Consider the following 27,976-nt stretch of genomic DNA (forward strand, 5'->3'; position numbering starts at 1 on the left):
CCATCTCGGATGTCCCCTCTTGCTTGAATTGCTGTGCTGACTAGCTTGAGAAAAAAATGAACTCAAATTAATTTTGTTAAAAAGAAATTAAGACACGCAATGGATTGCTGTGACCAAGTAGCCCATTTATGCTTTTCATAAACACTTGATCTGAAAAAAAAAAAAAAAAAGGCAAGAGGCTTTGTGTCACTATTGGAAGCGAACACAGAATAAAGAAAACAGCATGAACTTTGGACTTCAAGACCTTGAAGTGAACCCCATCCCTGCTAATTTAATTCAACAAATATGTATGAGTATGTATCAGGTCACGGGCATTTGGCCAGGTCCTAGGCTGTCCGTGCCGAGAAAGATAGAGTCCCAGCCTGCAGCAAGGTCTTGTATAGTAAGAAGGGCCGACAGGAGGCAAATAAATTCCTGCCGGTGGGGGAAGGCAACAGTAGGCCTGTGTGCAGGTATCAGTCAAAGAGAGACAATTGACTTTCTTTGTCAAGGATGCAATAGGAAATCTCCCTCAGCTACCAAGTCTGAGATGGGTTTTGAAGGAACTCTGAACTAGTAATGGTGTGTCTGAGAAATTACAAACAAAAGGACTTTGTTGTGATTTACAAGATGAAGATGAATGGTGGGAGACAGCCTTGAAAGGGAATGGGGTCCATGCCAGGGATGACCTTGAATGACATTTGGACATGCAAATGCAAGATGCCAAGGCATTGGAAGAGGTATTGGTCGATATTTATAAGCCACTTGATTTTATGTGCACATATGCAAGTTCTTTAACTTCTCAGTTTCCTACATTATAAAAGAAGAAAATATCACTTCACCCATAAGGGTGTGACAATAAACAGATGTTTGCTGTGCCCCAATTACCCAGCTCCCCACCAGGCAAATTTTGGACGAGTGTTAGAAGCTGCACTTGGGAGCGGTCAGAGCAGTGGGCTGGGATGAAAAAGAACCAGTGTTCATTCTTATTCAAGTGTGTGTGTTTGGAAAGGGAGAAAACTCAACATCCAGCCCAAGGCAGCCACCAGAGACTAAATGCAGGATCTGAAGAGAATCTTAAACGAGACAGAATGGGTCAATACAGGAAGCAGTCTGAGGGACTGAGAAGAGGGTCATACCATCTACGTGCCTGCACACACAGCCTGCAAATGTGGTTAAATCAAGCAAGCAGAAGCGTAGTCTAGGTACAAGAGGGTGAGCTGATGTGCTCTGTGTATTTGTGTGGGATGAATCAGGACCAGATATGGGGACCATGTATCTCCATCTGCGCCACCGCCTCCCTCTACACCACTGAGGACTTCTCCCATATAAGGACTGTCCTGCATTACCACCATGCATTCTTCCCCTGTGGACACCCATGTTGACTCGCTACCATCCAGTGTCAGACTCCGTTCTTATTCCTCCACCTCTGGGGCCAGGAGTGTGCAGTGTGTTTAGCTGTCATGTCTACTCAGTTTCCTTCCATCTGGTCAACTTCTCAGTCTGTCATTCTTAGTTTTTCATGCTCTTGGAGGTGAATGAGTACAGTCTTCCTTATGAAGGATGATCCTCAACCTGGCTCATGCTTCTTACGAAGAGCTGTCCTGCCATTCCAACACATCCCACCTGAATTATTTGGCTAGGGGCTATTGCCCTTTTATCCCCTTTGTATTCGACTCATATTTTGTGGGCAGATACTCCAAAATTAAAATCATCCTGGTCCTTGTCAGACCTCCATCTACCTACCTCAGCCATCATCAACTCCTACCAGGACCCACTACCATCATGGCGGCTGCCAAAGCTGGCCAGTTGGGCCTGTCGTTACTAATCAGTGTCCTACTCCAAGAAAGCACATTGCCTTACCCCCAGTAGATTAATTACTTAGCCAACTGACATCAATGTGGACCCAAGAATTCCTACTTTACTGCATAGATTGTATTTTGAAACTACCATTATTTATTTTGATGCTCAGAGTGTTCCTGAGCTGGGAGAGCCCCTAGAAGTTGGCTCCTGTGATGTCCTTATGGTTTATTAAGCATTTTCCGACTTTCTGATATAGTAAGGTCTCAGGTCCATCCCCCGTTTCCTCTTCCACCAGCCCACCTACTCTCTGGGCCCCAGAGCCCTGTTTCTACTTTCGGTGGCATGTGATCTTCCGAAATGGGCTCTCAGGAGTCTGGTGCTTGGCAAGCTCCTTGTTTCTGGGCCATCCCACTTGAGAGGGTGGGAAAAAGATAGGTGTGTTTATTTTAACACACACACCAGCTGCCTCATCCACCTTCCCCTTCTGTAATCTCTGGCACAGAGTCACTTTCTTATACTGGGGACACTGCCTCCAGTAACTCCACGTTGCCTTCTCCCCAGGCCCTGGCTTCCCCACACACTGTTGCAGCAGCCACCCCTTCAAGCCAGCCGCTCATCTTAACTGCACACTGTGCAGACATCAACAACTAAATGCTTGATTGCAAAGAGGAGGAAGGAACAATGGGGAGGCTAGGAAAGATGGAGAACCTCACAGATGCTTGATGCCAGTGGGATTTAAGGAGAAACAACAGGAAGGAGAAATGTGAACACCTCTGAGTCAGTCCATACGTGCACGGGTACTGCCATTACAGCAATGCCCCGAGTTCCAAATCCAGCTTTATGTTCCTCCTGCCTTCTTTCCTTCTCCCCTCCCCCAATCTGAGAATTGCCTCCTGAATAAAGTACCACTGAGCAATGTTGAAGGAAAACAGCAGCAAATTAATCTAAACCGCAACCTATTTAAATAGAAGTCAGAGTAGTTTGGTGAAGTCAGATGGAGAAATCTTTTTGTTTTGATAATGAATTATTTTCAGGCCTCAGACCAAATGCTTGACCCCTCTGAATGATAAAATGTGATTATAATATCTCTGCAGACTGGAGAAATTAATGATGAGCATTGACAGTACGGTTTCTGAAGACAATGGTTAAAGGCATAGAGAATAATCATTTGTGATGGAGAGGAACCTCCTAATTGCTGGGTTGGGCTGCCTCAACTTAGTTAAGGTGGGGCTGTTTCTGGAATCCTGACCCTGCAGGGTTCTGAATCAGAAATGTCCCAGGAGATACCTGTGTGTGAACAGGAGGGTGAAGAGGCCACTGGGTCTGTGGTCTTCTCTCCGCTGGATGCAGTGACAGACTAACAGAGAGGTGACAGTAGGTTCCCCTTGCCCTGGCTCTCCTCCATCCCACACCCAGCACTTCCTTCTGGGACCTGGCCCCAAGGCCCAGCACCCCACCTGCTTGGGTGGCTGCCCCAACAGAGCTTCCTATAGACCTTTCCAGAAGCTTTCCACCAGGTCCTGGATGTGCCCACTTCTCAGCACTGGCTCACCTCCATCTCTCTCATCAGACCTCTCCTTCCCCAGCTCTGTCCACAGTTTGTACAGTCTAATTCCTGGAATAAATTCTTTATTGCATCACTGAGCAGACTGGTCCCTGACAAGCCCTGACTGACACACACCTACTATAATTCTCTAATGGGCTTGCAAAGATCTTGTGAATTACTGCAAACTGGGGAACAGGTAAGATCTACTCTGTCCAGAGGTAGGGGATGGACTCCAGATTACTGGAGGATATGCAGCCATGGGTCTCCATTCTGCTTGATCTCAAGAGTAAGGACTATAAATCTGATCCACACACATTTCTGAGGCTCTCATTTGTCCATGTGACAGTCTGCAAATACCATGAAGTACAAGCATTTGTCATTGCAGTAATGTCTCACAGTAAGCGGCCAAAAGAAGAATTAACTTCTACTAAATCTGCTTCTAGCTATCTGTATATCATGCTGGGCAGGGCATGACCCTCCAGCTCAGTGTGGTTTTTTTGTTTGTTTTTTGTTTTTCAAATGAAAGCCATGGCTAATCAGTTTATACACTGAGGTGCCATCAACCAGCATTTTCTTTCTCATGAAGCAATAGAATAAAGTGGAACAAAAATCAATCGAGGAGTGTAGTGCCTGTGGCAAGAGTAGCAATTGCTTTTTTTTTTTTTTTTTTTTTTTGCAACTTCATACATTGGCATGGCATTGGATCTTGACATGTGTAGCTACAGCAGAAAAAGTTTGAGAACAATTCTGTGGCACATTCTATCAAACAAGTGGTGTCTTTAGATAGGGGCAGAGGAAGATGATACAAAGGTAGAGAACAGATGAAAATAACACAGATCCTCTCTCCAGATCTCTTGGAACCAAATGGTATTTCAAAATTCATACTCTTCCTGACTTTGGAGAGACACCTCTTACTCTATGATTTACTGGCAGAGGGTGCTAGAACAGTGACCACAACGAACCACACACACTTGGGGCAACTCACACACACTGCAATGGTCTCTGCTTGGCGACCAGGTGAGTTCAGGTCAGGTCAGGTTTTGCCATCAACAAACTGGGCTCTGAATCATTAAATTTTTGCTGTATTTTTGAATTGGAGATTGTGGATCTCTACTCAAGCAAATTAGAGCAAACTAGAAGTACCAAGCCGTAAAACAAATCAAAATTGTTCCAGGAATAAATCTAATAATCACATGAGAAAAAAAAAAAAAAAACTCTGGATTTTTAACTGTCCAAAAGTATACCCATAAGTAAATCTAAAAAATGAAAATATAAATTTGTAAAGCACAAATTATAGTGTGCTGATCTACACTACAAATAGAATTGCCAGAGAATATCTCTAAATATACTTCCCCAGTGAAAATGAGATTTAGTTTTCAAAAGTTTGTTCAGTAAGCATTTTGAGTAATGCAGAATTCATTAACTGGCAGGCAGACTGGAGGCAAAATAGACAATTTAGAGACTCCCAGAGTAAAAGAAACAAAAATATATATTCACACAAAGACCTAGATGCAAATGTTTTTAATAGCTTTGTTCATAATCACCAAAACTAAAAACAGCCCCAACATCCACAATGATCTACACAACAGAACATGATGAGCAATAAAAGGGAATGGAACGCAGATACTTTCAACTCTGTGAATGAACCTAAAAGGCATTATAGTAAGAAAGAAGCCAGACATAGAAGGTCACTTGCTCCCTGAGACCATTCATAGGACAATTTGGAAAAGACAAAACCACAGAAACAACAATCAGATCAGTGACTGAGCGGGGAGGGTCTGACTACAAAGGAAGAGAAGGAGACCTTCTGGGACAGTGGAGATGTTCCATATCTTGAAGGTGGTGATGGGTACATGATGTATATGTCTGTGAAACTCACAGAACTACACACCTCAAGGGGGGTGAATTTCACTGAACGTACACTATACTTCAGTAAACCCAATGAGAGAGAGAGAGAGAGAGAGAAGGAGCTGGAGTAATCCAGTATGAAGTGACAAAGGCAATCTAGAATGACCTAGGTACACCAGAAAAGAAAAACCAACATCTGAGACAAAGTAAAGGAAGAAACACTACAACCAAACCTAGCAAACCTTTGATAAAAATGGCATCTTTAAAACAAGCTGCATCTGTAAATAATATAACTGTTGCAAATAACACAGAATATGTACTAAATGGTAGACAGACTGTTCTGTGACATCTCAACATTCAAAAAGAAAGATGGTCCCAAAGGTCCTTGAGCATTTCACTATGGTATTTCCACAGGAGCTGCTCATTGGCTTCTGCTCCCAGGGGATTTCCCTAATAGAAAAATTTATGGCAAGGATAAAATTAACACTGCTGGATGCAGAGGAAATGGTTTCTTTCGTGAATCCCTTTGCTTGAAATTCTGGGAAATTATGTTTTAACTGTCCAAGACCTATTACAAAATCACTGATTTATGGGATTATGGCTAGATTATTGAGAGACCTTCTCCTAAACAAAGATTCTCTATTTTTATAAATAAGAAATAAAATAAACTCTCCTAGAGTGAGCTGTGTTAATTTGTATGGCTACAAATCTGAACACTGTGTGTTTCTCTCCTGTTTTCAGGATAGGAGTCTTCTACTCTAGCCAAGCCAGATTTTTTCAGTGGAGCTCATACAGTCATGCCCACCACATCCTTGTTTCTGTCACTGCGCATCCCAGACTCTCCCCTCTCTCCGTAGAAATACTAATTTTAACCCTCTTGAGTCACCAAGATGCCACCAGATTTCCACATCTCTTCCAGTCAGACCCATAGTCTCTCCACTTGGGTTCCTTGATAATTAACGCAAAAGCTGTCCATATTGACATTACCCATACTGACAACTTTGGGGCGTCTGTTTGAGAATGAGTGAGCAATTCGGGGTGAAACCAGTTCTTTTTTTTTTAATACTTTTTTTTTAAAAGATTTTATTTATTTATTTGACAGACAGAGATCACAAGTAGGCAGAGCAGCAGGCAGAGAAAGAGGGGGAAGCAGGCTCCCGGCTGAGCAGAGAGCCCAATGTGGGGCTCTCCAGCCCAGGACTCTGGGATCATGACCTGAAGCCGAAGGCAGAGGCTTAATGCACTGAGACACCCAGGGGTAAGACCAGTTCTTAATGCTCCTTTCCCACCCTCTTCATGCCTACCACGAGGCTGGGTATGAAGTATTTAGTTAATTAACACCTGTATTGGACTGTTTAAGAAATCGTCCTTTTTCATTGTTGATAAATTTGGTGGGACTTGTTGTCCAATAACAGTTCATTGTTTAGGCTGTAATGACGTTCTCATTTTACCATGCAATTCAACAAGCAGGTCAATTAAATATTCTTTGAGTGCTTAGACAATGCAATGGCTCTAGAGCTTCCTTCTGGTACACATAATGTTATAATCCTGCAGATTCCACAATCCTTCTCCCTCCTTACTGAGAAGGAAATTCTTTCAGAGAGAAAAGCATTCAGCTCATGTTCCCACCTGGTTTTTCCTCTCCTTACAGCCTTCATGGACTATCATTTGCCCAGAGAGAACGTTTGTCCTCCAGGTGCTTACAAGCCCCCAGCTCTGGCTGCTCCTGGCTTGCTTGGTGGATAATGCCAGTGACCTTGTGAAGCTACTTGGACCCCACAACAGAGCTACCAACAGGACACATGGCTTGGGGGATGGTGCTGTTGGTCAAATCATGTGCAGTGTCAGAGCTTGAGAGGGACTGGTGATTGGGGGGTGCCTAACTCAGAGAAGGAAACAAACCTTGGCTTACCCATTGGAATGAGTATGCTCCCTTCAACCCACAGGTTTTATTTCTACCCAATGCCTCTCTGCCCCCAGAGGAGTGGGTTTTGGGGCTTTATTTGTTTGCTTGTTTTGGCTTTTTTTCTTCCCTAAAGGTAAGTCAGAGCAATGTGTGGATAACTCATAACCCAGACTAGCATTCCTGGGCTGGGAGACGTGGAGACCAGCAGTAACCACTCAACCACTTGGTGGAGGTATTCTAGTGAAAATTAATGAGTCAAGCAGAACAACGTTCATATCTTACCATCATTTTCCTTCAAGACATTAAGTACCTTTTTTCTGGAAAGTGCTGGTGACTACCCAACAATTGAGGGCAAAGCCTGAGCACTTGGTTTCAGATTTCTGGGGACACGAATTCTCTGGACAATGGCCTACATCCATTAGTGTTCTAATACAAAACATGCACATTCACTGAAATTACATTCATTCCAGGATGGAATTCGATTATCTGTGTGGGTTTCTTCGTAAATATATTTCACTGATCAGAGCAGAGTGCAGAGAAGATTGCAAACCTAAACAGTGATCCTGATGACCAAGGAAAAACAATTTTCTCTCAGTTTATGACAAGCAGGTCAATGAAGGGCATCCGGGTAGAAGCATTCAAAGCTATCTCTGTGGCTTTTGGGACTCCTCTCATTTAATGTGGATACTACCCTGTGCTACTGACTTGTTCATTGTTCAACATTCCCCATTTGCTCTGTGAATAACATGCTCTCTGGTATTTTCTCTTTCACAGGTCATGAGATGAGGGCAGACATATACAATGTTAATGAAAAGTTCTGCTGTGGAACTTTGTCACCATCTGTTTCTGGCTCTTGTTTGAGTGTGTGCTTGTTTCTCCTCACCACCTACTGTACCATTAAGAGTGGTGGGCGCCGGGGGTCTAAGCTATTTCTGTCTCAGGTATGGCTTTCAACACTATTTCTGCAGAAGAAAATCACTCAGCTTCTCAGGATAAGGTCAGCCACTCCTAATTCCCTGCAGCCATGACCACTCATTTGCAAGAATATTCATGCTTTTTTTCCTTTTCCAAGGACTTTAAATACATTTCAGGGTACGTGGATGACTTCTGAAACTGTATTCTTAGAGTCAAAGGAAAATACAGTCTGTATTGCCAAAAATTATGATTATTTTATATGGTCCTTCTGAAATAAGGGCAATGACTCTTGGGTGTTATACAGTGACTTAAGGATTTCTAAAGTATTCTTCCTCTTCCGCCAGAAGAGAATACTCTGCATTCTCTGCATAAAATGGTCTCCCTTTAAAGTTTTCCCTGCTATAAAATGATATTCAGGCAGGCAGATACAATGTCTGCAAATCCTCCTTCCTTACCCATTTTTTAGATAAAGTTCTAGCTTACCAGCTGTCTCTGAATTCAGTGCCACAAATGTTATTTTGTTTCTGCTCTGTACAAGGCTTTGTGCTGAGCACCCAGCTGTGAATAATGGTTCTCTGTTTGGCATGGATGCTATCTGAAAGGTAAAACTTTTACAGTGAGAAACTATACATAACATGTAAAAGCAGGACAGGGAAGTATTAGGAAGAGGTGAGGTGACAAAGGGGAATGCCTCTAGATGGCAAGAATTTTGATAATAAGACACAAAGCAAGGAGTATTCTAGATAGGAACAGAGGCTAGAAAGTGTGTGTGTTGGGGTTGGGGGATTCAGACTCCAATCTTCAGAAAACTGGAAATGCTTGTAGAAGGTAGTAGTGAAAGACAATCTGACTGGAAATGTGGGTTGAGACCCAACTTGGGAAGGTTTGGAGTATTAAGGTCGAGGACTAAGAAATTAATTCAGTAGGTAAATGAACGATTTCACTAAAACTGTTCTAGTAAAAATAACTTAGTTTTCCTGCCTAGCAGGAAGGGGATATGGAAAAATTGGAAGAGGGCAGACAGATAAGGCAGAAGGCCATTTCACATTCCCAAGGAAGGGCAAGGGGGGGGCCTTAACCCAAGTAAGAACTATAGGTAGCGTGAGGCCAAGAGGGAATGAATTTCAGAGCCTTTTCAGAGGACAGGGAGTGTTTCTCGAATAGGCGTAAATCAGCGCAGTGCAGGAGTGAGGCAGGAAGAGGGATGCAATAAATCGAGGCCAAAAAAGGTATGGGAGGGAGAGAACACACCGGTGACATTGACACCATCACCACTCTGGCACGTGGATGGCACCTCATGGATTCTAAGACCTGTACCATATCCAAGAGCTTAGCAAAGCCGGGTAGAAGCTGTACCATCAGAAAGACCTACTTGCCACTTGATCGCGGGTAAAGGCATCACTTCACATCTTTGAATCTTCATTTACACGTCAGCTGTGTAAATGAAGTGACTAAGCCATAGAAATGGTGCAACACTGTAACTGTGTGCCACTTCCCAGATTTTGTGTAATTTAGACACAGTTGTGTGCTGCATCCATGCATAAAGATAGAGCGGGAAGGATAGTCACAAGGAACTGTTTTCAATTTGTTGGATAATCCATTTCTAAGGGTCCTAATGGAAAATTCATACAGTTCCTATGAGACAGCCTTAACACAAACTCCCACTTTTTTTTTTTTTTTAAGATTTATTCATTTATTTGAGAAAGGGAGAGCACACGCATGAGCCGGGGGAGGGGCAGAGGAAGACGGAGAGAGCATTCTCAAGCAGAGTCCCCACGGAGTGGGAAGGCCAATGCAGGGTTCCATCCTGGGACCCTGAGATCATGACCTAAGCAGAAACCAAGAGTCCGATGTTTAGCCCACTGAGGCACCCAGGTGCCCCCACAAACTGCCACCTTATGCAAGCAATAATGTCTTGGTCTCTAGCAAAAGTGTTAACTGGAAAAGACATTTCATAGTAGTCTGAGCTATGCAAGAACTAACTTCAGATTTTAAGTAAGATGGAGAGCAAAGAAGAAATCTGAACCCCATGCCTGTATCTGGCTATTAGCATAATTCCCCCAAACATTCCATTTTATAGACTCAACATCCAAATTTTACCTCCATATCAAACAGCGTGAATTTCCTGCCTATTATTCATCATGCTGTCCACACCAAGACTTAAAATCTTTACGTGATATATTATACAGTTCATTTGTTCATGTCACTAATGAAATCTAAAACGTTCCTGCTGGTACCTCTAATTTTGTATAGAACGAAGTGCCAAGGTAACCACCTGAGAATTTAGATTTTTAGTTCAAGAATGCACTATTTTCTGTAGGACCCGATCTTTATCGCTCATTAACTCGAGACTGTTTATATTAGTCACAATGACCTGATTTAGTGAAGATAAAGATTACAAATCAGAAGATCTTTCTTTCAACCATATTTTAACGAAGGATCACATCTTTTTTTTTTTCCCTAGAAGAAAAATAGGTCTGTTCACTAAATACTTACTAAATGATGTCACTATACTTGAATTAAAAAATCTGCTTTCTAAGTTAGGAGCCCAGTCCTCGGGCAAAGCTTTCAACAGCCTAAGAAATGTAAATCACCCCCTTTCGTGATACACATGCATACACACACACCTGTGTACATATATTAGTCTGTAGTTTTTAATCTGTTTTTAGTATACAGAAGGTATTTTGGCAGATCAAAGAAAACTGCAAATTTGATCAATTGCACAAGAAATGTGTCATGAAACAGATGACATGTTATCACAGAGATGGAATGCCTAGATTTAAGATTTTCTAACTTTTCTTCCAGTTGTGTGTGACTTAAAGGCACTTTCTATGCACTGAATGTCTGTGTCCCTTCAAAGTGCATATGTTGAAACCCCCAATGTGATAGTATTAAAAGGTGGGCCTTTGGGAGGTGTTGCGTTCATGAGTGTGGAATCCCCATGAATGGGATGAATGCCCTAATAAAAGAGATCCCAGAGAGTTCTCCTGCTCTTTCTCTCTCCTTTTTAAATCTATTTTTTATTATATTTTTTAAAAGAATTTGTTTATTTGACATACACAGAGAGAGGGAGTACAAACAGAGAGAGCAGCAGGCAGAAGGAAAAGGAGGAGCAGGTTCCCCACTGAGCAGGGAGCCTGATGTGGGGCTCGATCCCAGGACCCTAGGATTATGACCTGAGCCAAAGGCAGCCGCTTAATTGACTGAGCTGCCCAGGCACCCCTCTATCTCCTTTAAAAAAAAAAAGGATTTAATTATTAGAGAGAGAGAGAAAAAGAGAGAGAGAAGGAGGGAGAGGGGGCGGGGGTGGGGGCGGGTAGAGAGACAGAGAGAATCCCAAGCAGATTTGCTGAGCAGGGAGCCAAACTCATGGCTCCATCCCAGGACCCTGAGATCATGACCTGAGCCAAAACCAGGAGTCAGCAGCTTAACCTACTGAGCCACCCAGACACCACTCTCCAGCTCTTTCTGCCATGTAAGGGCACGGTAAAATAATAATTTTATATATATATATATATATATATATATATATATATGTCTGTCTATGAACCAGGAAGCATCCTTCTAGCAGACACTGAATCTGCCAGGGTCTTGATTATGGCCTTCTCAGGCCCCAGAACTGTGAGCAATTAAAGTTTGTTGCTTAAACCACTCAGTCTGCCGTATTCTGTTAGAGGAGCCTGAATAGACTAAAACAGCAGAGTTCGTGTCTATCAAGAACGAATGGGACCTCTATCTACAATCTCACGATGAAATGCGGCTCTCTCATGACAGTGAATTTAGAGAACATCTAAGATAGAATTCTGGTTATCTTACAGGTGTGCTTCAGGGCCAGTACTTTATTTAGACTAAGATAAAATCATTCCGTTGGTCTTCATCATAAAACCGCAGTTTTCTCTAATGGGGCCTGCTAGTCACCACAACCTTGCAAATCTTTGACGTATCCGTTTTGATCCCAAATAGTCACATCCCCCTGGGCTAGGCTGGCGGTGTGAACATCCACCATCCTCCTTGGAAATGGAAAACAGGGGCAGGTGTACTTCTGCTCCCACATTTGCACCCAGGGCATGGAACTCTCCAGCCTGCCCACAGCATGCCCTTTTCCTTAAAATCTTTTACATTGAGGGCTCCCGTCAGCCACCAGCAACAAATCTGAGAGCCCTGGATACACGGTTAGGGAAAAGCAATATGCTTACTTCATACTGTGTTTGGTTCTTTCTTTAGTGAATACGTTTTTGAAAGGCAAGAATAGAGGGAGAGGGAGAAAATATTTATTAAACAAAACAAGGTCTCTTAGTGCCAAGGATTTCTTTGATATACACACGTTACGCGCATCTGAGAAAACTCTCAATTCTGTGACTTGAACAAAACGTCAGCAAATGTCTAAGAATGATGGTGGGATGCAGGGAGACTCAACCAATCTCATTCTCTGGTGTTTTTCCAAGCTTGCCTCATTGTTTCAAGGCAAAAGGTGTCCAGGTGTTTGTTTCTGGTTGAACGGTTGGTGTTCTGAGAATAAATTCATCGTCTACTACTCACAAGCCATGTGGCCACCGGGTGGAGATACGTTAGTTTCTCTGTGTGCAAACTCTCATGGAGCTAAGAGCCACAACAGGATAGTGGGTAGCAATGATGCACACACAGTTATATCTATAGTGTTCAGCTGAATATTATTACTTACACGAATAATGATATAATTATTCTTACTAAGTGGTGGCAAAACAAATCCATTAGTAGTAAAATTCCATTTCATTGAACTTATGAAATTTAAACACAGACCTGAATTTTGACCCATCTCCATTTAAAAAATCCTCTTTCTAGCTTTTTACTTAATTCAATTATGCAAAAGAAGGGAGAGGTTCCCTCTGGGGACTCAGGAGTTGCAAACCGGATGATTCTAAGACCCCAGTTTAACTTCCAATGCCCAAGGGACTGGGGGAGGAGAAGAAACAGTTGCAGATTTATCATTTGAGAAAGAAATCCAGGACATCCTCATCCAAAACGGGGCTCTTGAACTGAGAGGTTCATGTGCTATGCTATGCTTCCGAGGCTCTTCGAATGCCCTGAACCTGAATGCAAAATTTGTTGTTTATGTGGGTATGGATGTTTCTGGATGTGAGTCTCTTACTTTCACCAGATTCTCTAGGAATCCATGACATGACGCCACCTATACCCCCCTCCAAGAAGTCATAAACCAAGGATTTCATATTACTAATACTAATAGTGCTGTTTTTTACTCATAGAATAAGTTAATACCAACGATAAAACTGGAATCCAAGCTTTCTAGTTTAGCATCAGTTAGTGCTGGTATCTTCCTTTAGGTCTTCCAAAGGCCAACCTGGAGCAGAGGTCCTGGGTGCAGGTGGCTTATTTGAGAAGCCCCCCCCGGAAAGAGCGAGGATGTGACAATGAGGGATGGACGAGAGCAGCCCACGGATGTGTACTGTGGACAGGTTGCTGCTGAAAGGGCTCCTACGAGTTGCCCTGTGGATTATCTAGGGCAGCCCCAGCACTTCTCCCCTTACTTCTGCTGCTCCCCAACACTTTCCAGCCCTTCCATCCCAGGCCCTTCCAGGCCGCCCCGCGTGCAGATGGAGCAAATTTCCAAAAGGCTGGAGAAGCCCTGGGCCAGAGAGCAGAGTGTTGGCGGCACCAAAAGGAGAGATGGCAGCCAGAGAGTGGAGTCAGCCAAGTGGATGTGGCCCATTTCAGGATCCTTCTCTCACACAGCATACCCAGTTACCCACCGAGTAGTAACTTTAAACTTTACAGCCTAAAGCACGTTCGGCAGACATTGTCTCTATCCCATTCGGTTGTCCCCACCTGGGTTCAGACATGTGCAGTCAGTCCCCTGAACTCCTGCAATGCTTTTCCACTGATCTTCCTCCTTTAAGCCACCCTCTGGTCTGGACTGCACCCATGGGACCCTTCTAGAAGTGCATCTCAGAATATCTGCCCTAGGTTTCCCACTCTTCGATGGCTCCTGATACTATCAAAGATGTTCCAAACCCCTTGGCATTCCTGTTGGGTTTTTCACCCCTTCTCAAGTTCATTTCTGTATTCGTCTGTGCCCCTTGTGCTCCATCTCTAACATCCGATGGGAGGTCTCTAATAAGTTGGCGTTGCAAACTCTGCCTGGGCAGTCCCTGAAGTAAAGCTTTCACAAACCACTCTGCCCTGTCCCCCACCTAGGCAGCCAGACTTTGGCTCAATGCTGCCCCAAGCACACATTGCCCCCCACCCCTGAGCTTTCTTTCCTCCACTCTGTACCACTCATATCATTATTGTTGTACCTGGTACATAGTGGCTGCTCAAAACCATTTCAAACGACAGCACTAACCAGTAGCACAGAATCGCCATGTTATATTATATATATCGGTGGTGTCTTCTCTAAGACTGAGACCCTGTTCTCCCATCCCCTCACCTCAGCCCTCAGCATAGGAATAATAACGTGTGTCCAGAAAATGCTTGTCAACATGAAGCATCATAAATATTGGCATGATGGACTGTGAAAGAACAGAAGACAGAGTCACATAAAACTGAGTTACTATCTTACCTTTGGCCACCGAACTGGGTGGTCTTGAGTAAATTACTCAGCCACTCTGAGTGGACTTAGCTCATTTATTAAATGGGGGTAATCTACTCAAGTAGATTATATTACTGCTTCTAAATAGATACTCCCCTTATCCGAAACAGTCATATACACCGCTGGTTATTCCCATGTGACCTACAGTGTGCCTCTGTGGGAGGCGTGTGCTGCTGTGCCGACGGACTTTGAACTTGGCCATGTGACCTGCCTCAGCAAGGGAAAGTGAGCAGATGTGGCACATGTTCCATCGGAGTCAACACTGAAAGAGCCCCATCTCGCCTTGGCCATCGCGACCTTCCCCAGCTACAAGAAGGGCATATGCTCAGTGAAGGTGATTTCAGCCTAGATCCCAGAATGAGAAAGGCTCTTGGAGGAGAGCCACAGTTGCTCCACGGCTTTGGAAGCCGACATCGAATATGAACCAGAAATACACCTCTGGCCTCGTAAGTCACTGGTATTTGAACTTGTCAGGTAGCCTTGCCTAAGTCAGGAGAAGCCACTCCAGAATGTTGCGAGAATGCATTAAATCAGAAAAGCCAAGCGTGTCTCAGGCCAGCATTCCATAGGTCTTTTAAAAACTCAAATCCACTTTTACCCCTGTCATGTTCTTCTGAAAACCCAAATCTAGCCCAGAGGTGGGCACAAAGTTAGGGTTCGAAAATAATCAAATGATAAGTGAATAAACACATCAGTTAGGCTTCATTTGAAAACCAAAATACAGACACATCTTTTTCATCTAGTCATTTCCTGCATATAAATTACCCTCACAAAACTTTTTTATTATAATTTCAAAACAGCTTGCTAAAGCTTCCAGGAATATTTCTATGCAGTCTGAAGGAATTAAAGACTTGCCTAGCTCATCTTTCAGAAAGCCAACACAATAACAGGGTACATAATTTAATTGAGAAACATCTGTCATGTATGTTTCTATCATGTATGTTTCACCTTGACTGCTACAAATGTGATGGCGCATCGCAGAAGCCCAGCTACGATTTCCTTTGTCTAATCCCATAGACCATGAGATTAGAGCAATAGTGTGACTTGGATTGAATGTGTTTTCCCCTCTGCATACTTCTCTGAGGTGCAGTATAAAGAAATACTTGTCTTCGGGCACCTGGGTGGCTCAGTGGGTTAAAGCCTCTACCTTCGCCTCAGGTCATGATCCCAGGGTCTTGGGATCGAGCCCTGCATCGGGCTCTTTGCTCAGCACGGAGCCTGCTTCCTCCTCTCTCTCTGCCTGCCTCTTGTCTACTTGTGATCTCTGTCTGTCAAATAAGTAAATAAAATCTTAAAAAAAAAAAAGAAATACTTGTCTTGATCTAAATGAAGAGGTATTCAAAATTATCCATTTGATCCTATAGTCCTATGACCTTCACTTAAAAAAATTCAGGAAAATAGAGCAGTGACTATAGAAATTGATACCTCTGTTTTGGTCATAATTGATTCCACTTAACCATCACATTTCTTGGATACAAGTTTTCACATAAAAAAACGCATCATAAATCCATCACTGGAGTGTAGCTTTGCATTCTTTTCCAACATTTTACAAAGCATTATCTGAAGAAACACCATTAATTTCAATAACACAGCTAATGAGGTACACATAAAATTGGAGGGGAAAAAAGAATTTAAAAATTGGCCTCGCATTTCCTAAGGAATCTGTTCATTCTCCAAAGCCAATAGAAACTATAATTTATCAGGAAGAGCAGATTCCACAGGCCTGGGCCAACAGAGAAATGACACACTAATATTTATTTGAAGGGCCGTTTATTTATCAAACACTTATTAAGTGCCTATTATTTGCCACCTCCTGAACTGACCCTAGAGATTATAAGACGGCCACACAGATATCCTGCCCTCAGAAGGATAGGTCTAATCTAAGACCCAGACAAGTACATTTAAGATTATGAACATACCCAGTGGCTTTGTTCTAAAAGACAGTAGGAAATTGGAAGACAGAAGAAGAACCCTGAGATGGTGGTCAGTGGAGTTAGGGGAAGGCTCTGGGAGGAGGTCAGGGCTAGGCAGGAACAACTACAGCATTCTGAAAGGCACCACAGGCAAGAGTAGGGCAAAGCCAATGAAACATGGTACAAAGATGTTTCCTATGCCCTCTTATGGTTCTGTTGCCACAGAATCAGGTCCTCAACTCATAACTTCCCTTATCCAACCATTTCACTTTGCTGACCTTTGTGAGTTAGGTGCAAGGTGTCTCAGTTAACAAAACAGACATGAAGGGGGGTGTCGCCTGGGTGGCTCAGATCGTTAAGAGTCTGTGATCAGCTCAGGTCTGATCCCAGGATCTGCTCATCAAGCCCTGCATCAGGCTCCCTGCTCAGCATGGAGCCTGCTCCTCCAACTCTCACTTCCCCTCTCTCTCACTTGCTCTCTTTCTCAAATAAGCAAAATCTTAAAAAAAAAAAAAAAAAAAAAAAAAAAAAAAAAAAAAAACACACACACACACAAAAAACAAAAAACAAGACAGACCTGGTGCCACTTTCAATCCTATTGTAGAGATCCCATGATGGGGAGCAGCTGCGGCAGAACCCAGAGCATCAGACTCAGTCCTTTGCAAAGAGAGACTCAGAATACTCCATGTTAATACAAAGGTGGGCAGATTAAGTCATCACTCACACCAATGCACAGAATAAAGCCACATCTTCATCCCTATGCTTTTAGCGATGAGCCAGCCCTAATTGCAGCCTGTCCTCTCCTCCCCCAGGGCGGCTGCTGTGCAGTGAAAAAGAGATGCAGGGACCCTGGTCTCCTGCTTCCCAAGAAGCCCACTCTTGCATAATGACTCTCCACCAAACCCCAGGGCCCCAGCCCACGGAGGGCTCGGTTCTGTACTCGAGTCATGTCTGATGGTCTAAGCACACAAGAGTGCCCTGGGCACCAGAATTACTGAGACAGTCCAATCCTTTCCACGCTCCTGGACTTCAAGGTCCAAAGGAAGAGAAACATGGAAAATAGGTCCATGCAATGTGTCCGTATGTCACACAATGTGAAGTATCTGACAAAATAGGTCCACATTTCATCCACTGAAATATGGTCCTAATACACCCTCATAGAAGAATGCATGGCATATGATGGAAAAGGCAGGGCACTGGGAGGAAGCCATCGGGAACAGTTTCACAAAAACAATAACATTTACACCTTGACTGGTAGGCGGAAGGACCTTGCAGGAGAGACGGAAGGAAGGAGCCCAACGACAGACAAGGCTGTGGAGGGCTGCCCAACCCCCCAGAAACAAACCATGCTTTTTGAATTATGTCTACATTGGGGGAAAAAAAAATCCTTGGAATATTTGTGTTTCATCATAGCAGACTGTCTTCGGGGTGATTTGTCTTTTAAAATACTCTTTGAAGAGGAAAGAAACTTCATTCCACAATCCAAGTAGAGCATCAAATAAAGTCACAGGCAGACCCGGGAGTAATAACGTCATCTGAGGTTCTGTGCTGATTCTACAGATTCCTTAAGACTACATTCTCTGCATTTTAAGTAAAAGGGGGTGAGAGATCAGTAAAAGATTAGTATTTTAAAAGAGGCGGCAGTAAGATTTCCCAGAAGGTCGGAACTTTTATTTCTTTTGGCAACTTACTAGGCACAAGCTTATTTACTTGTTAAAATATTTTCTTCTCAGAGGGAAAGTGCAGCTTTGGAAAGAGATGAACCATTTCAGACCTTGCTCAGAGCTGACAGTGATAGCTATGACTAGCGCCTTCTGCTATTTCTACCTCTTTTTTTTTAAAATTTAAATTCAATTAACCAACATACAGTACATCATTAGTTTTTGACGTAGTGTTCATTAATGCATTAGTTGCTCATAAAATCCAGTGCTCATCATGTCATGTGCCCTCCTTAATGCCCATCACCCACTTACCCCATCCCGCCCCCCCCACCTCCCCTTCTGCAACCTTCAGTTTGCTTCCCAGAGTCAAGAGTCTCTCATGGTTTGTCTCCCTCTCTTATTTCTTCCCTTTCAGTTTTCTCTCCCTTCTCCGATGATCCTCTGCACTATTCCTTATACTCCACATATGGGTGGAGAATTCTCCGTAGGAGAATTGTCTTTCTTTGACCGACTTATTTCACTTAGCGTACAGTCAGCAAAACTAAGAGGCAATCTACGGAAGGGGAGAAGATATTTGCAAACAATGTAACAGATAAAGATCTAGTTCTAGCTCTTGTTCCCTTGCTGGGTACATGGTACTTCTTCTTCCCCCTAAGTTAGTGAGCTGATTCTCTTTGGGCCGTAGACTGTGAGTTCCAGTGACCAATGTCACGTCCAGGTGGAAACATTTAGGAGCTGATGCATAAGGACGCTCCCCTTCCATGCCTAAGCAAACTCAGAATCATCGTGTTGAGACAGAACTGCAAAGAGGCTGAAGTCAAATAATGGCATGCCACCCTCTAGATGACTCTGACTTCCTCATTAGATTTTGCATGAGTGAGAAAGGAACAGGTGTTGTATTAAGCCACCGAAAGCATGGCCCATCTCTTAGCTGAGATACTTGTTTCTAACTTGCAGAGTATCAGTGAATTCACGCCCATGTGTATGGAGACCGAGTGACTGATTTACAATTATAAACTTAGACAATGTGCCTAGGAAGGTAAGATTTCTGGTTGAGACCAAAATGTTGGGTACAGATTATTTTTTTCTTTACATTAACAACAAAAACAAAACAACGAAAAACCCATGTCTGCTTTTATTATGCAAATATAGATATTATATTAGCAGGAATGGGAAGGGAGTATAGGAGGTCCCATTTAAGACACACGAACCTACATCCTTCTTGTACTACAACACACTCCTGTAATGAAGCCCTAAAATAAACTCCTGATATCCCCCCACAGAGGGGCAAGGCGATTGTCTGTAAGGTAAATAGAACATACTTTCTTGAACCACATAAACTGTGAGGATGCGTACTTATTCTGAGATCATGTACATAATCCCACAGATTCCAGAAAGGGAATGGCTGAACACCGTCTCATGGCAAGTGTTCCTGCAAGGAGAGCACGTAGGACAGATCTCTGGGTCTTCCTTTCAGTTACAAAATGTACAGCAAAGGGCATCTTTGTTTTCTTATTCTTGGAGAAGACTTTGAAGATTTAGCTGACTCAGTCACTTCTTTTCTTTAGATGTGGCTACTTTAATATAATCTGCTAGCAAACAGATTGATGGGCTAACTTCAAAGAACTTAATGAGGAGAGGATCAATATCCCAGTACAACTGCTCTAAAGAACCAGATAGCTTCATTTAAGACATAATTGTAATTCCCTTTAAGAGAGAGAAGAGGCTAAAACTCCAGAAGAAAAAAAGCACAGCTACATTGAACAGCACTGCCTGACACAATCTTTGCAACTGTAAATGCACCATCACCTCAAAGATCAATATTTGTTCTATATTTTAAGATGCAGATGCAAAACAGAGAATGCTCGTTGTGCTTCCGGGAGGATAATCTGGGAAAACACAACAGGACGTTTTAAGGTAATGTCTAAAAATCAAGATGATCACCCAGCTGAGATTACGGTTCAACAATAAAGCATTGCCCTTGATATACTCCCTATATATTTGTACATCTATTGGGAAGTATAACAATTTTACGGAGGCAGTGTAACATCAACTTTATACTGTCTGGCTTTTTTCAAATGAGAATATCCAGTAAGGTTATGGCTTAAGACCACATGCCCAGAGGTACAGGGATAAGGAAACATAAAACAACATAAAAAAAAAAAAAGGACCTATAATCAAGATTTTAGGGTGTTCTGGTGTAAAAATCTTCATCTTTGGAACTAGGCAAAGTAGAACTGAATGTAGGTCAGTACTAATGCAGGTCAATGGCCATGACTGTATGTGTAGGTTACTTGAATTCTTTGAGTTTCTTTACCTGTGAGATGGCAACCAGAGTCTACAAGTGTGTGTGTGTGTGTGTGTGTGGTGGGGCGGGGTGGGGGGCAGTTTTCAATAAGTGATGGTCAGTTACCTGTTTTTGTAAATAAAGTTTGATTGGAAGACAGCCATACTCCTTGTCTATGGATGCTTTCTGTTACAGAGGCAAAGTTAAGAATGACAACAGAAAACCTGAAATGTTTACCATCTGTCCTTTCCGGTAACTGATAGCCAATCCCTCCCTGGTCTGTGAGGTTGCTGTATGGACTAGAAATTATTTAACATAGTGTGTGGTACGTGGTAGCTGTCTTGTTAGATCATTATTCAAGTAAGGGAAAGGTTAAGGTCATATAACCTAGGAAGAAAATGTTTCAACTGCCAAATACTGTTGATCAATGAATCCTTAATCATCTGAGAAGAAGCTCTTACCCAAAGTGCTTCACCTAGTTGACAGAAAGGATAGTAACCTATACTTTACTCTATGGAAAAATGATGCAGGATAAATGCAATGTAAAAGGACAATAAGATTCCATTTCTCACCTATCAGACTGGCAAAAATCTCAAGTCTGACAACATTGTTGGTGAGGCACTGGGGAAATGCTCTCATGCATTTTTACTAGGAGTGCAAATTGTTGAAACTCTAGGGAGTGAAACTTGGCAAGATTAGCAAAATTCCAGATAATTTACTCATCAATTATCCTTGGGAATCTAATCCTTAAGATATCTGGCAAAAGCACAAGTGTGCACAGGGTTATTCATTACAACATTCTTCTGTAAGAGCAAAACACTGAAAATAGCCTGAATGTGCCCCATGAGGTATTGGAAAAGAAGGAGTTAAAGCAAGTCATTTGTGATCCATTTTTCTCTGATTACCAAAGAGATACTGGGGTTGAGGGAAGAAGGTAAGTGACCTGATTTAGCTTCTTGTAAACATATGAACTAGATACGGGACAAATAGAATAACTAACTCATTACTTATTTATTTGTTTGTTTGTTTTATTTTCTTGCTAGGAAGAGTCCTCATCAAGCAAGAAAACCCTGGTTTGGGACATTAGGATAAACAAATCTTCAATCCATAGATGGATGAGTTAAGACTCTCTGGAAAATGTCACATGAGCTCTTCAAATTTCTTAAGTGTAAACCTGGAGATGTTGCAAAATCATGTTTCCTGCCATGTGAGGGATTTGGAAATCTTACTGGAAACCTCATTTCTCACTCTGGACCAAAAAGTGTGTATAGATATAGATACAGATATAGATATAGGTATAGATAGAGATATATATGCATATATAGTATGATAAAGAAGAATAGGACAAGGTTACAGGTATATGCAAGTATGAGCTTGCATATGTGCAAATAAACACTGGAGGATTAAACCAAAAGCTCATACATAACCATATAACTGGGGGAAGGAAGAAGGCACAGGACATAGGGGCAGGGGACGCATGTGACATTTCTCTGAAAACACTTCATATATATAAAAACACATAATTTGTACTTAGAGACACATAAATGTTATATATTCAAAAATAAAATGAGATTTTAAAAAATCCATTAAAATTGAAAAGATTCTGAAACAAAGGAACCAAATTATGTATAAAAGTTAGAATATGACCACATAGGAGAAAAAAAAAAACCAAAAAACTTAAGTAACCTAAGTTTTGAGTCTTTAGTTGTACATCTTTAATGTAATATAAAATGAAGACTGACAGCAGATTTTAAAAGTTCATTTAATATTCCTGGGGCTCCTGGGTGGCTAAGTCAGTGAAGCATTCAACTCTTGGTTTTGGCTCAGGTCATGATCTCATGGGTTGTGAGATCAAGCCCAGGGTCAGGCTCCATGCTCAGCAGTGGCGGGGCGGGGGTAGTGGGAGTTCCTGCTTGAGAGTCTCTCCCTCCCACTTGCACATGACCGTAAGTAAGCACTCTCTCTCTCTCAAATAAATAAATCTTTTTAAAAACAAACAAAAAAAAATTTTAAACTTCATTTAATATTTTTATTATGAGTGGTAATATTAGTATTTATGTTTTTGAAATATATATATATTAAAATAAATAAGTCTTTTTAAGAACCACGATTTTTTAGTGGAAAAGAAAATAAATGCAAATATAGTGCCAGAGAAATTAAAAATTCTGTAAAGCTATGTCTGATTTGGAAATAAGGTAAGAATTTGTATTATTATTATTTTTTTATTTAAAAAAGGTATTTGCAGGACACCTGGGTGGCTCAGTCAGTTAAACATATGACTTTGGCTGGAGTCATGGTTCCTGGGAACTGAGATTGAGCCCTGCACTCCCTCTACCTTTCATCCTCACCCCTGCTCATGCTCTTGCTCTCTCAAATGAATAAATAAAAAATCTTTAAAAAAATAAATTATAAAGTATTTTCTGGCTCAGCACAGAAACATGACAGTGCAGATATAATGGCCATCCCTAGTGTTTAGACTGTGATTTCAAAATACCATTCTCTATAAAGAAAAGAGGGCTCCTTGCCAGGTCTGGAATGTTGGATGGGCTTGTACATCTAGTTGTTCTAGAAACAAGGAAACTATCAATGACTGGTGGTCCTGTGTCAAAAGGACACAAAGTCAGTGTGAAGTTGTTCCCCGTGACCAAAAGGGAACAAAGTGAACATAAGTTCAACAGGGGGCTAGAATAACAAGATAAACAATACCACAAACAGACAAATCCAGAATGGGAGACACTCTTCCAGAAACTGACCTGGTTTCTTGACAAGTCAATGACATGAAGAAAAAGGAAATAAAGCTATGAGGGAACTGTTACTCGACATCTAACAAGACAGAATGTGTAGGCTTCAGTAGCATGATGATTCAAACCAGTATCTGCACGATGACATTTTTGAGATGGTCAGGAAATGCAACATTGACCAGATACTCTATGATGCCAAGGACTTACTGTTATTTGCATTTGGTATGATAGTGGCATTATGATTCTGGAAGAAAACACCTACTTTTTTTTCAGAGATGTGTCCTCAATCTATGTAGGGACAAAATTACATGATGTCTGTGGTTTCCTTTAAAATATTTTAACCCTATCCCCAAGAATAGACAAAGGAAGTATGACAAGGTCTTATCGAAGATGGATAATGACATTTCATTTGTTATTCTCTTCCCTTTGCTTATGTGTTTCTCATACTATGAAAAGAGAGTCAAGAGAAAGCTTCTTTGGGAAAAGATTACACACAAAATGAAGGATTGACGTGATCTTTTTTGCTTTAAGTCAGCCTGCGAGATCTGCCCATCTCAAGCCCAACTCCTGTAATAGCCTTCTTGTGAGACCTACAGTGATGGTGTAGACTCTGTGGGAGTTTAGGGAAAGAAATAAATCTTTTTTATTTTCAAATTTTAAAGTAGTTTATTATTTCTTTAAGCATTTGGTCAGCTTGGGATTAATACACATAAAAACACATTTTCAATATGATAAAAAGAATGAGTCAAAATCTGCCTTTAGAGTAAAAAAAGAAATTAAAATCACTTTTCTTTATTACAATAGCTGTACCAACACGGCGAGCTCCAGACTAAAAGCCACCGGGAGGGATCTGTCCCACAGGCTATCACTGAGTTCCAAAGCAAGTGGGTTAGTAACCTTACTGACCCTGCCTCGACTTTGTCTGATGTTATAATGAGTCCATTTGGGACTGCTTTTAGGTAGGAGTGCCATGATCTCAGTTTTTAACTTAGAGCGAATAAGACCTAACAATTTTGATGACTGGGAAGATGTCAATATCAATATATTTCTTTGCTCTAAAACTTTAGAACGGGGACACCTGGGTGGCTCAGTTGTTAAGCGGCTGCCTTCGGCTCAGGTCATGGTCCCAGGGTCCTGGGATCGAGCTCCACGTGGGGCTCCCTGCTCAGCGGGGAGCCAGCTTCTCCCTCTCCCTCTGCTGCTCCCAATTCTATTCTCTCTCTCTTTCTCTCATGCATGCACTCTCTCTCCAATAAATAAATAAAATCTTTAGACAAATAAAATAAAACTGCAAAACTGAAATGACATGGGCGGTAATAAAGCTAGAAACTTCCTGGAGTTCTCCAGTTGGACAACTTGCCTTTGATGCTCTTTCCTAGTTTAAGAGGATTTTCACATACGTTCCTCTATGGAAGGCAGGAATTTTATAATGAAAAGGGCTACTTTACAAGGAAACAGAGGCTCTGGGGACAAAATGATGACTGCCTCACAGGCACACAGTCCCTAAAGCAGTGGTGGTGAGACCACTGATTTATCATCAGGAAATTCCTTAGAATGAAGCAGGACATGAGACCCTGAAAGTGAAGACATGCCAACAGGCTAAATCCTGCTTACCTTTCAAAGCCAATCTGCCGAAACGTCTTTTCCCACGTGGAGCCTACAAAGAGAAGGAAAGAAAGTAATTAATTGATGCACAGTAAGCACGCAGTTAGTTCTGTCCTGGGCTTGCAGACCCTGGCAGAGACTTGGTTTTAGAGTTAAGTGGGAGGAGTTTTCCCTCAGAGGCATCGTTCTCCACCTCCAGTCCCCCAACAGCCCCTTTGGAGAACAGTCCACGTAACGCTCCGTGCAACAAAGAGCTCTGTCATTTTCCTCTGGTCACGCTGCAGGCCACTAAATCATTCTCTAAACGTCTGGATGTGTCACAATAACGTGGGTGAAACTCTCCTGTCAAAATTAATGCAACAGCATAGTGTAAGTTCTACTCTCTAAAATTCAACACTTAATTCCATGGGGCCCACGGAAAACTACGTGGGCCTCTGAAGGTCCGACTCATACCAGGTTTTTATCTCATCATTGTTGAGGGACAAGGATTCACATGTCTCTCTTTCTAAAGCTAAACATTTAAATCAGAAGACTTTTGAATATAAAAATGTTGTTTCCAGTGACATGACTTGAAGAACAGTATATCCAAATCTATAAAAGATGGGATTTGAAAAAAAAAAGTTTTTGTATAATATTTTTCATGTAATAGTTCTTTCCTACATTATAGGCATAATAATTTTCTGAGGACTTGATATAAAGCAAAGTGCTCATATTTGTCAAAGACCACCCTAATAAAAACAGCATTAATAAAAGTTAAGGATTGGTACTAGTCCCATAATTTTACATTTTTCCATCAATCCATGGCAAAATCATTTTGATTTCAGTAAACAGCCACCTAGCCCTAAATCTGTGTTATGCACAAACTGCTTGGTAATCACAGTATATGATCACTATCATTCTGTACAATTTCCTTCTGCAAATAGGAAATGGTAGATTCAGGCTTGGGTCTCCAGAGGCAGCTAAAAATCTACCCTTCTTCTTTTCCTCCAATCACAGTTAACTAGGTTGGTGCTATGCTTCTTTCTTGAGAACTCTGCTTTACTCTAACGCTTTACTGTCAGCTGACAACTCAATGTCTCCCAGGACTTAGTCTTCTGGAAAGATAGGCGATTACACAGTATTCTCCCCAGGCCCTCTCTGAGGACTGAGCTAGTCCCAAGAGAGCATGAACATGGTGTTTCACTATGGGCTTTGGGCTCATATACTTGGTTATGATTAATCATTTTAAGTAAGTATTATACATAATAAAGGACTGCCTTTTAGATATAATTACACACACACACGCACAAATTTAAAGCAGATTCAGGCTTATCTCCTCGGATGAAGTCATTCTTATCCAAATTATCCAATATGCTTTGCTGAGTAGGAGTGAAAGTCATGGAATTTTAGTTCACCAGCCCAGGAATTTCCATGACTCCTGGTCCAGGGGAGTAGGCCTATATGAATGTCGTCTGTCTTGTGAATCTCATGCAATTCAAAATCCCTATCTCAGGAATTCTTGGAAGACAATTACCCTGCCCTGGAGATACTAACAATTAAGACTCTGGCAAAATATAACATAACCTGAGTCAGAAACCACATAAAGACAGCTGACAACCGCCTGGCCCGAGCAGAGAAGTGGGAAAGATTAAGAGTCTCTTGCCAAGTAAGAACCAGACAGTCTGAGCTCAGACCAAGTGGGAAGGGTCTAGAAAGGCTGGAGGGGTTGGTGAGGACGTTCAGATGCTACTCTTCTTGACTTGCTTCCAGGGAGAAACAAAGCACCTCTACATTTTTTCTACATTTTCATCCCCCGCCACTCCAATCTGCTCAGTGTATTCCTAAATGGATTTTTTAAACAAATTTTTCAGAAAACCTCCCTTTTTGATAGACTCAGTCTATTATCAAGTTAAAATAAAAATAAATCATTTTGTGATATAGCACTATCAGGCTTTTAAACATGACATTTTAATTAAGACCTAGGTACCCTCTTCACGTTTCTTGGAAAAGTAAAGTTACTCAAAGAAGCAGAACAAGATAAGAGTTTTTGGTGTGAGACTTCCAGTACTCCTTAGAATAAACATTCCCAACCAATCAAGTAGGCACAACAGAGATGGCAGAAAAATGACTTCCTCCTAGTAGCTAGATATTAATGTTAACTGATAATTTGAGCATCTTACATACAAAAGGCACTCATCTTTGCTGTTGATACTCTATTAATCATTTTACTATATTAGGTATAAGACTGAATAAATTAAAATATGGTTTCTGCCCTCAAACACCACATACCCTAGAGGTTTGGGTTTTTATGTCTTTTGTGAGCACTTAGTCATGATGAAATGAGAAACACACAATAAATGGAACAGACATATCCAGATCCTTTGGCACCATGAATATTTTTGGCAGCTCATTATTCAGTTGTTGGGGAATTCTTTTAAAGCCATTAACCATGTTTTACATGGTAAGGTAATATTATTCTCTTTTGCTGGAGCAGTCCAACAGGGAGAGAAAAGTAGGGAAAACAAAAGTAGCTGGCAGACTTCTTTGATTCAACACTTTTTAAATGAGATTTATAATATGGAGAAGTCTAAAACATGCTACATTCTTCAGGGGAACAGCAACAAAGAAGAGGAAAATATATAGCACAGAGAAAGGGGCACGAAACTTAGAGGGTTTTTTTTTTTCCTTTCCAATCATAGATGAAGTTAGAAATAATGAATTATGATTCCTCATTTCCCAAACGTCCCTAACACCCAACAACAGAACTGAAGTCTGGAATGGAGCATCATGGTGTCCAGAAGCTACAAACACACCCTGGACTCAAGTTCATTCAGTCTGCAGAGCAAGTTCCCATATCTCCTGTCCTAGGTACCCAAGGTAAGAAAATGCCCTTTGGCACCCTACAGCACTGACACTCCAAGGTAGGCGAGGGGGGACTGCCATGCCCTGAAGCAGAAGCACGGGACATTTCCTCCTCAAATACATCAATCAGCAGTTGCTCTTTTACAAGCAAAACTCGACCTATCTCTTCTCTTCTCTTTCTCTTCTCTCCCTCTCTTTCTCCCCCCATTTCCTATTGACCTCTGTAGATCCAAGCTCCAGTTCTTTCCAGAAGAGAAAGAAGTCATGGAAACGTTTTTGGGGAGCTACCTTCCCCCCACCAATGAGCTGATTCTGCTGGGGCTCCCAGTCCTACTACCTCTTCAG

At 41.9% G+C, this 27,976-nt stretch overlaps 1 protein-coding gene across 4 annotated transcripts in view; it reads right to left on the reverse strand.

Moving 5' to 3' along the window:
• PIEZO2 (piezo type mechanosensitive ion channel component 2) overlaps positions 1–27,976 on the reverse strand; it is a 451,560-nt gene that overhangs the window by 208,230 nt on the left and 215,354 nt on the right. For all 4 annotated transcript variants that reach the window (XM_032309673.1, XM_032309672.1, XM_032309670.1 and 1 more), the window contains exon 4: positions 24,800–24,842. In XM_032309673.1, coding sequence (XP_032165564.1) covers positions 24,800–24,842 — 43 coding nt within the window. The remainder of the gene's footprint in view (positions 1–24,799; positions 24,843–27,976) is intronic.

The sequence above is a fragment of the Mustela erminea genome, chromosome 13 (assembly GCF_009829155.1).
Source record: "Mustela erminea isolate mMusErm1 chromosome 13, mMusErm1.Pri, whole genome shotgun sequence".
Lineage (NCBI taxonomy): Eukaryota > Metazoa > Chordata > Mammalia > Carnivora > Mustelidae > Mustela > Mustela erminea.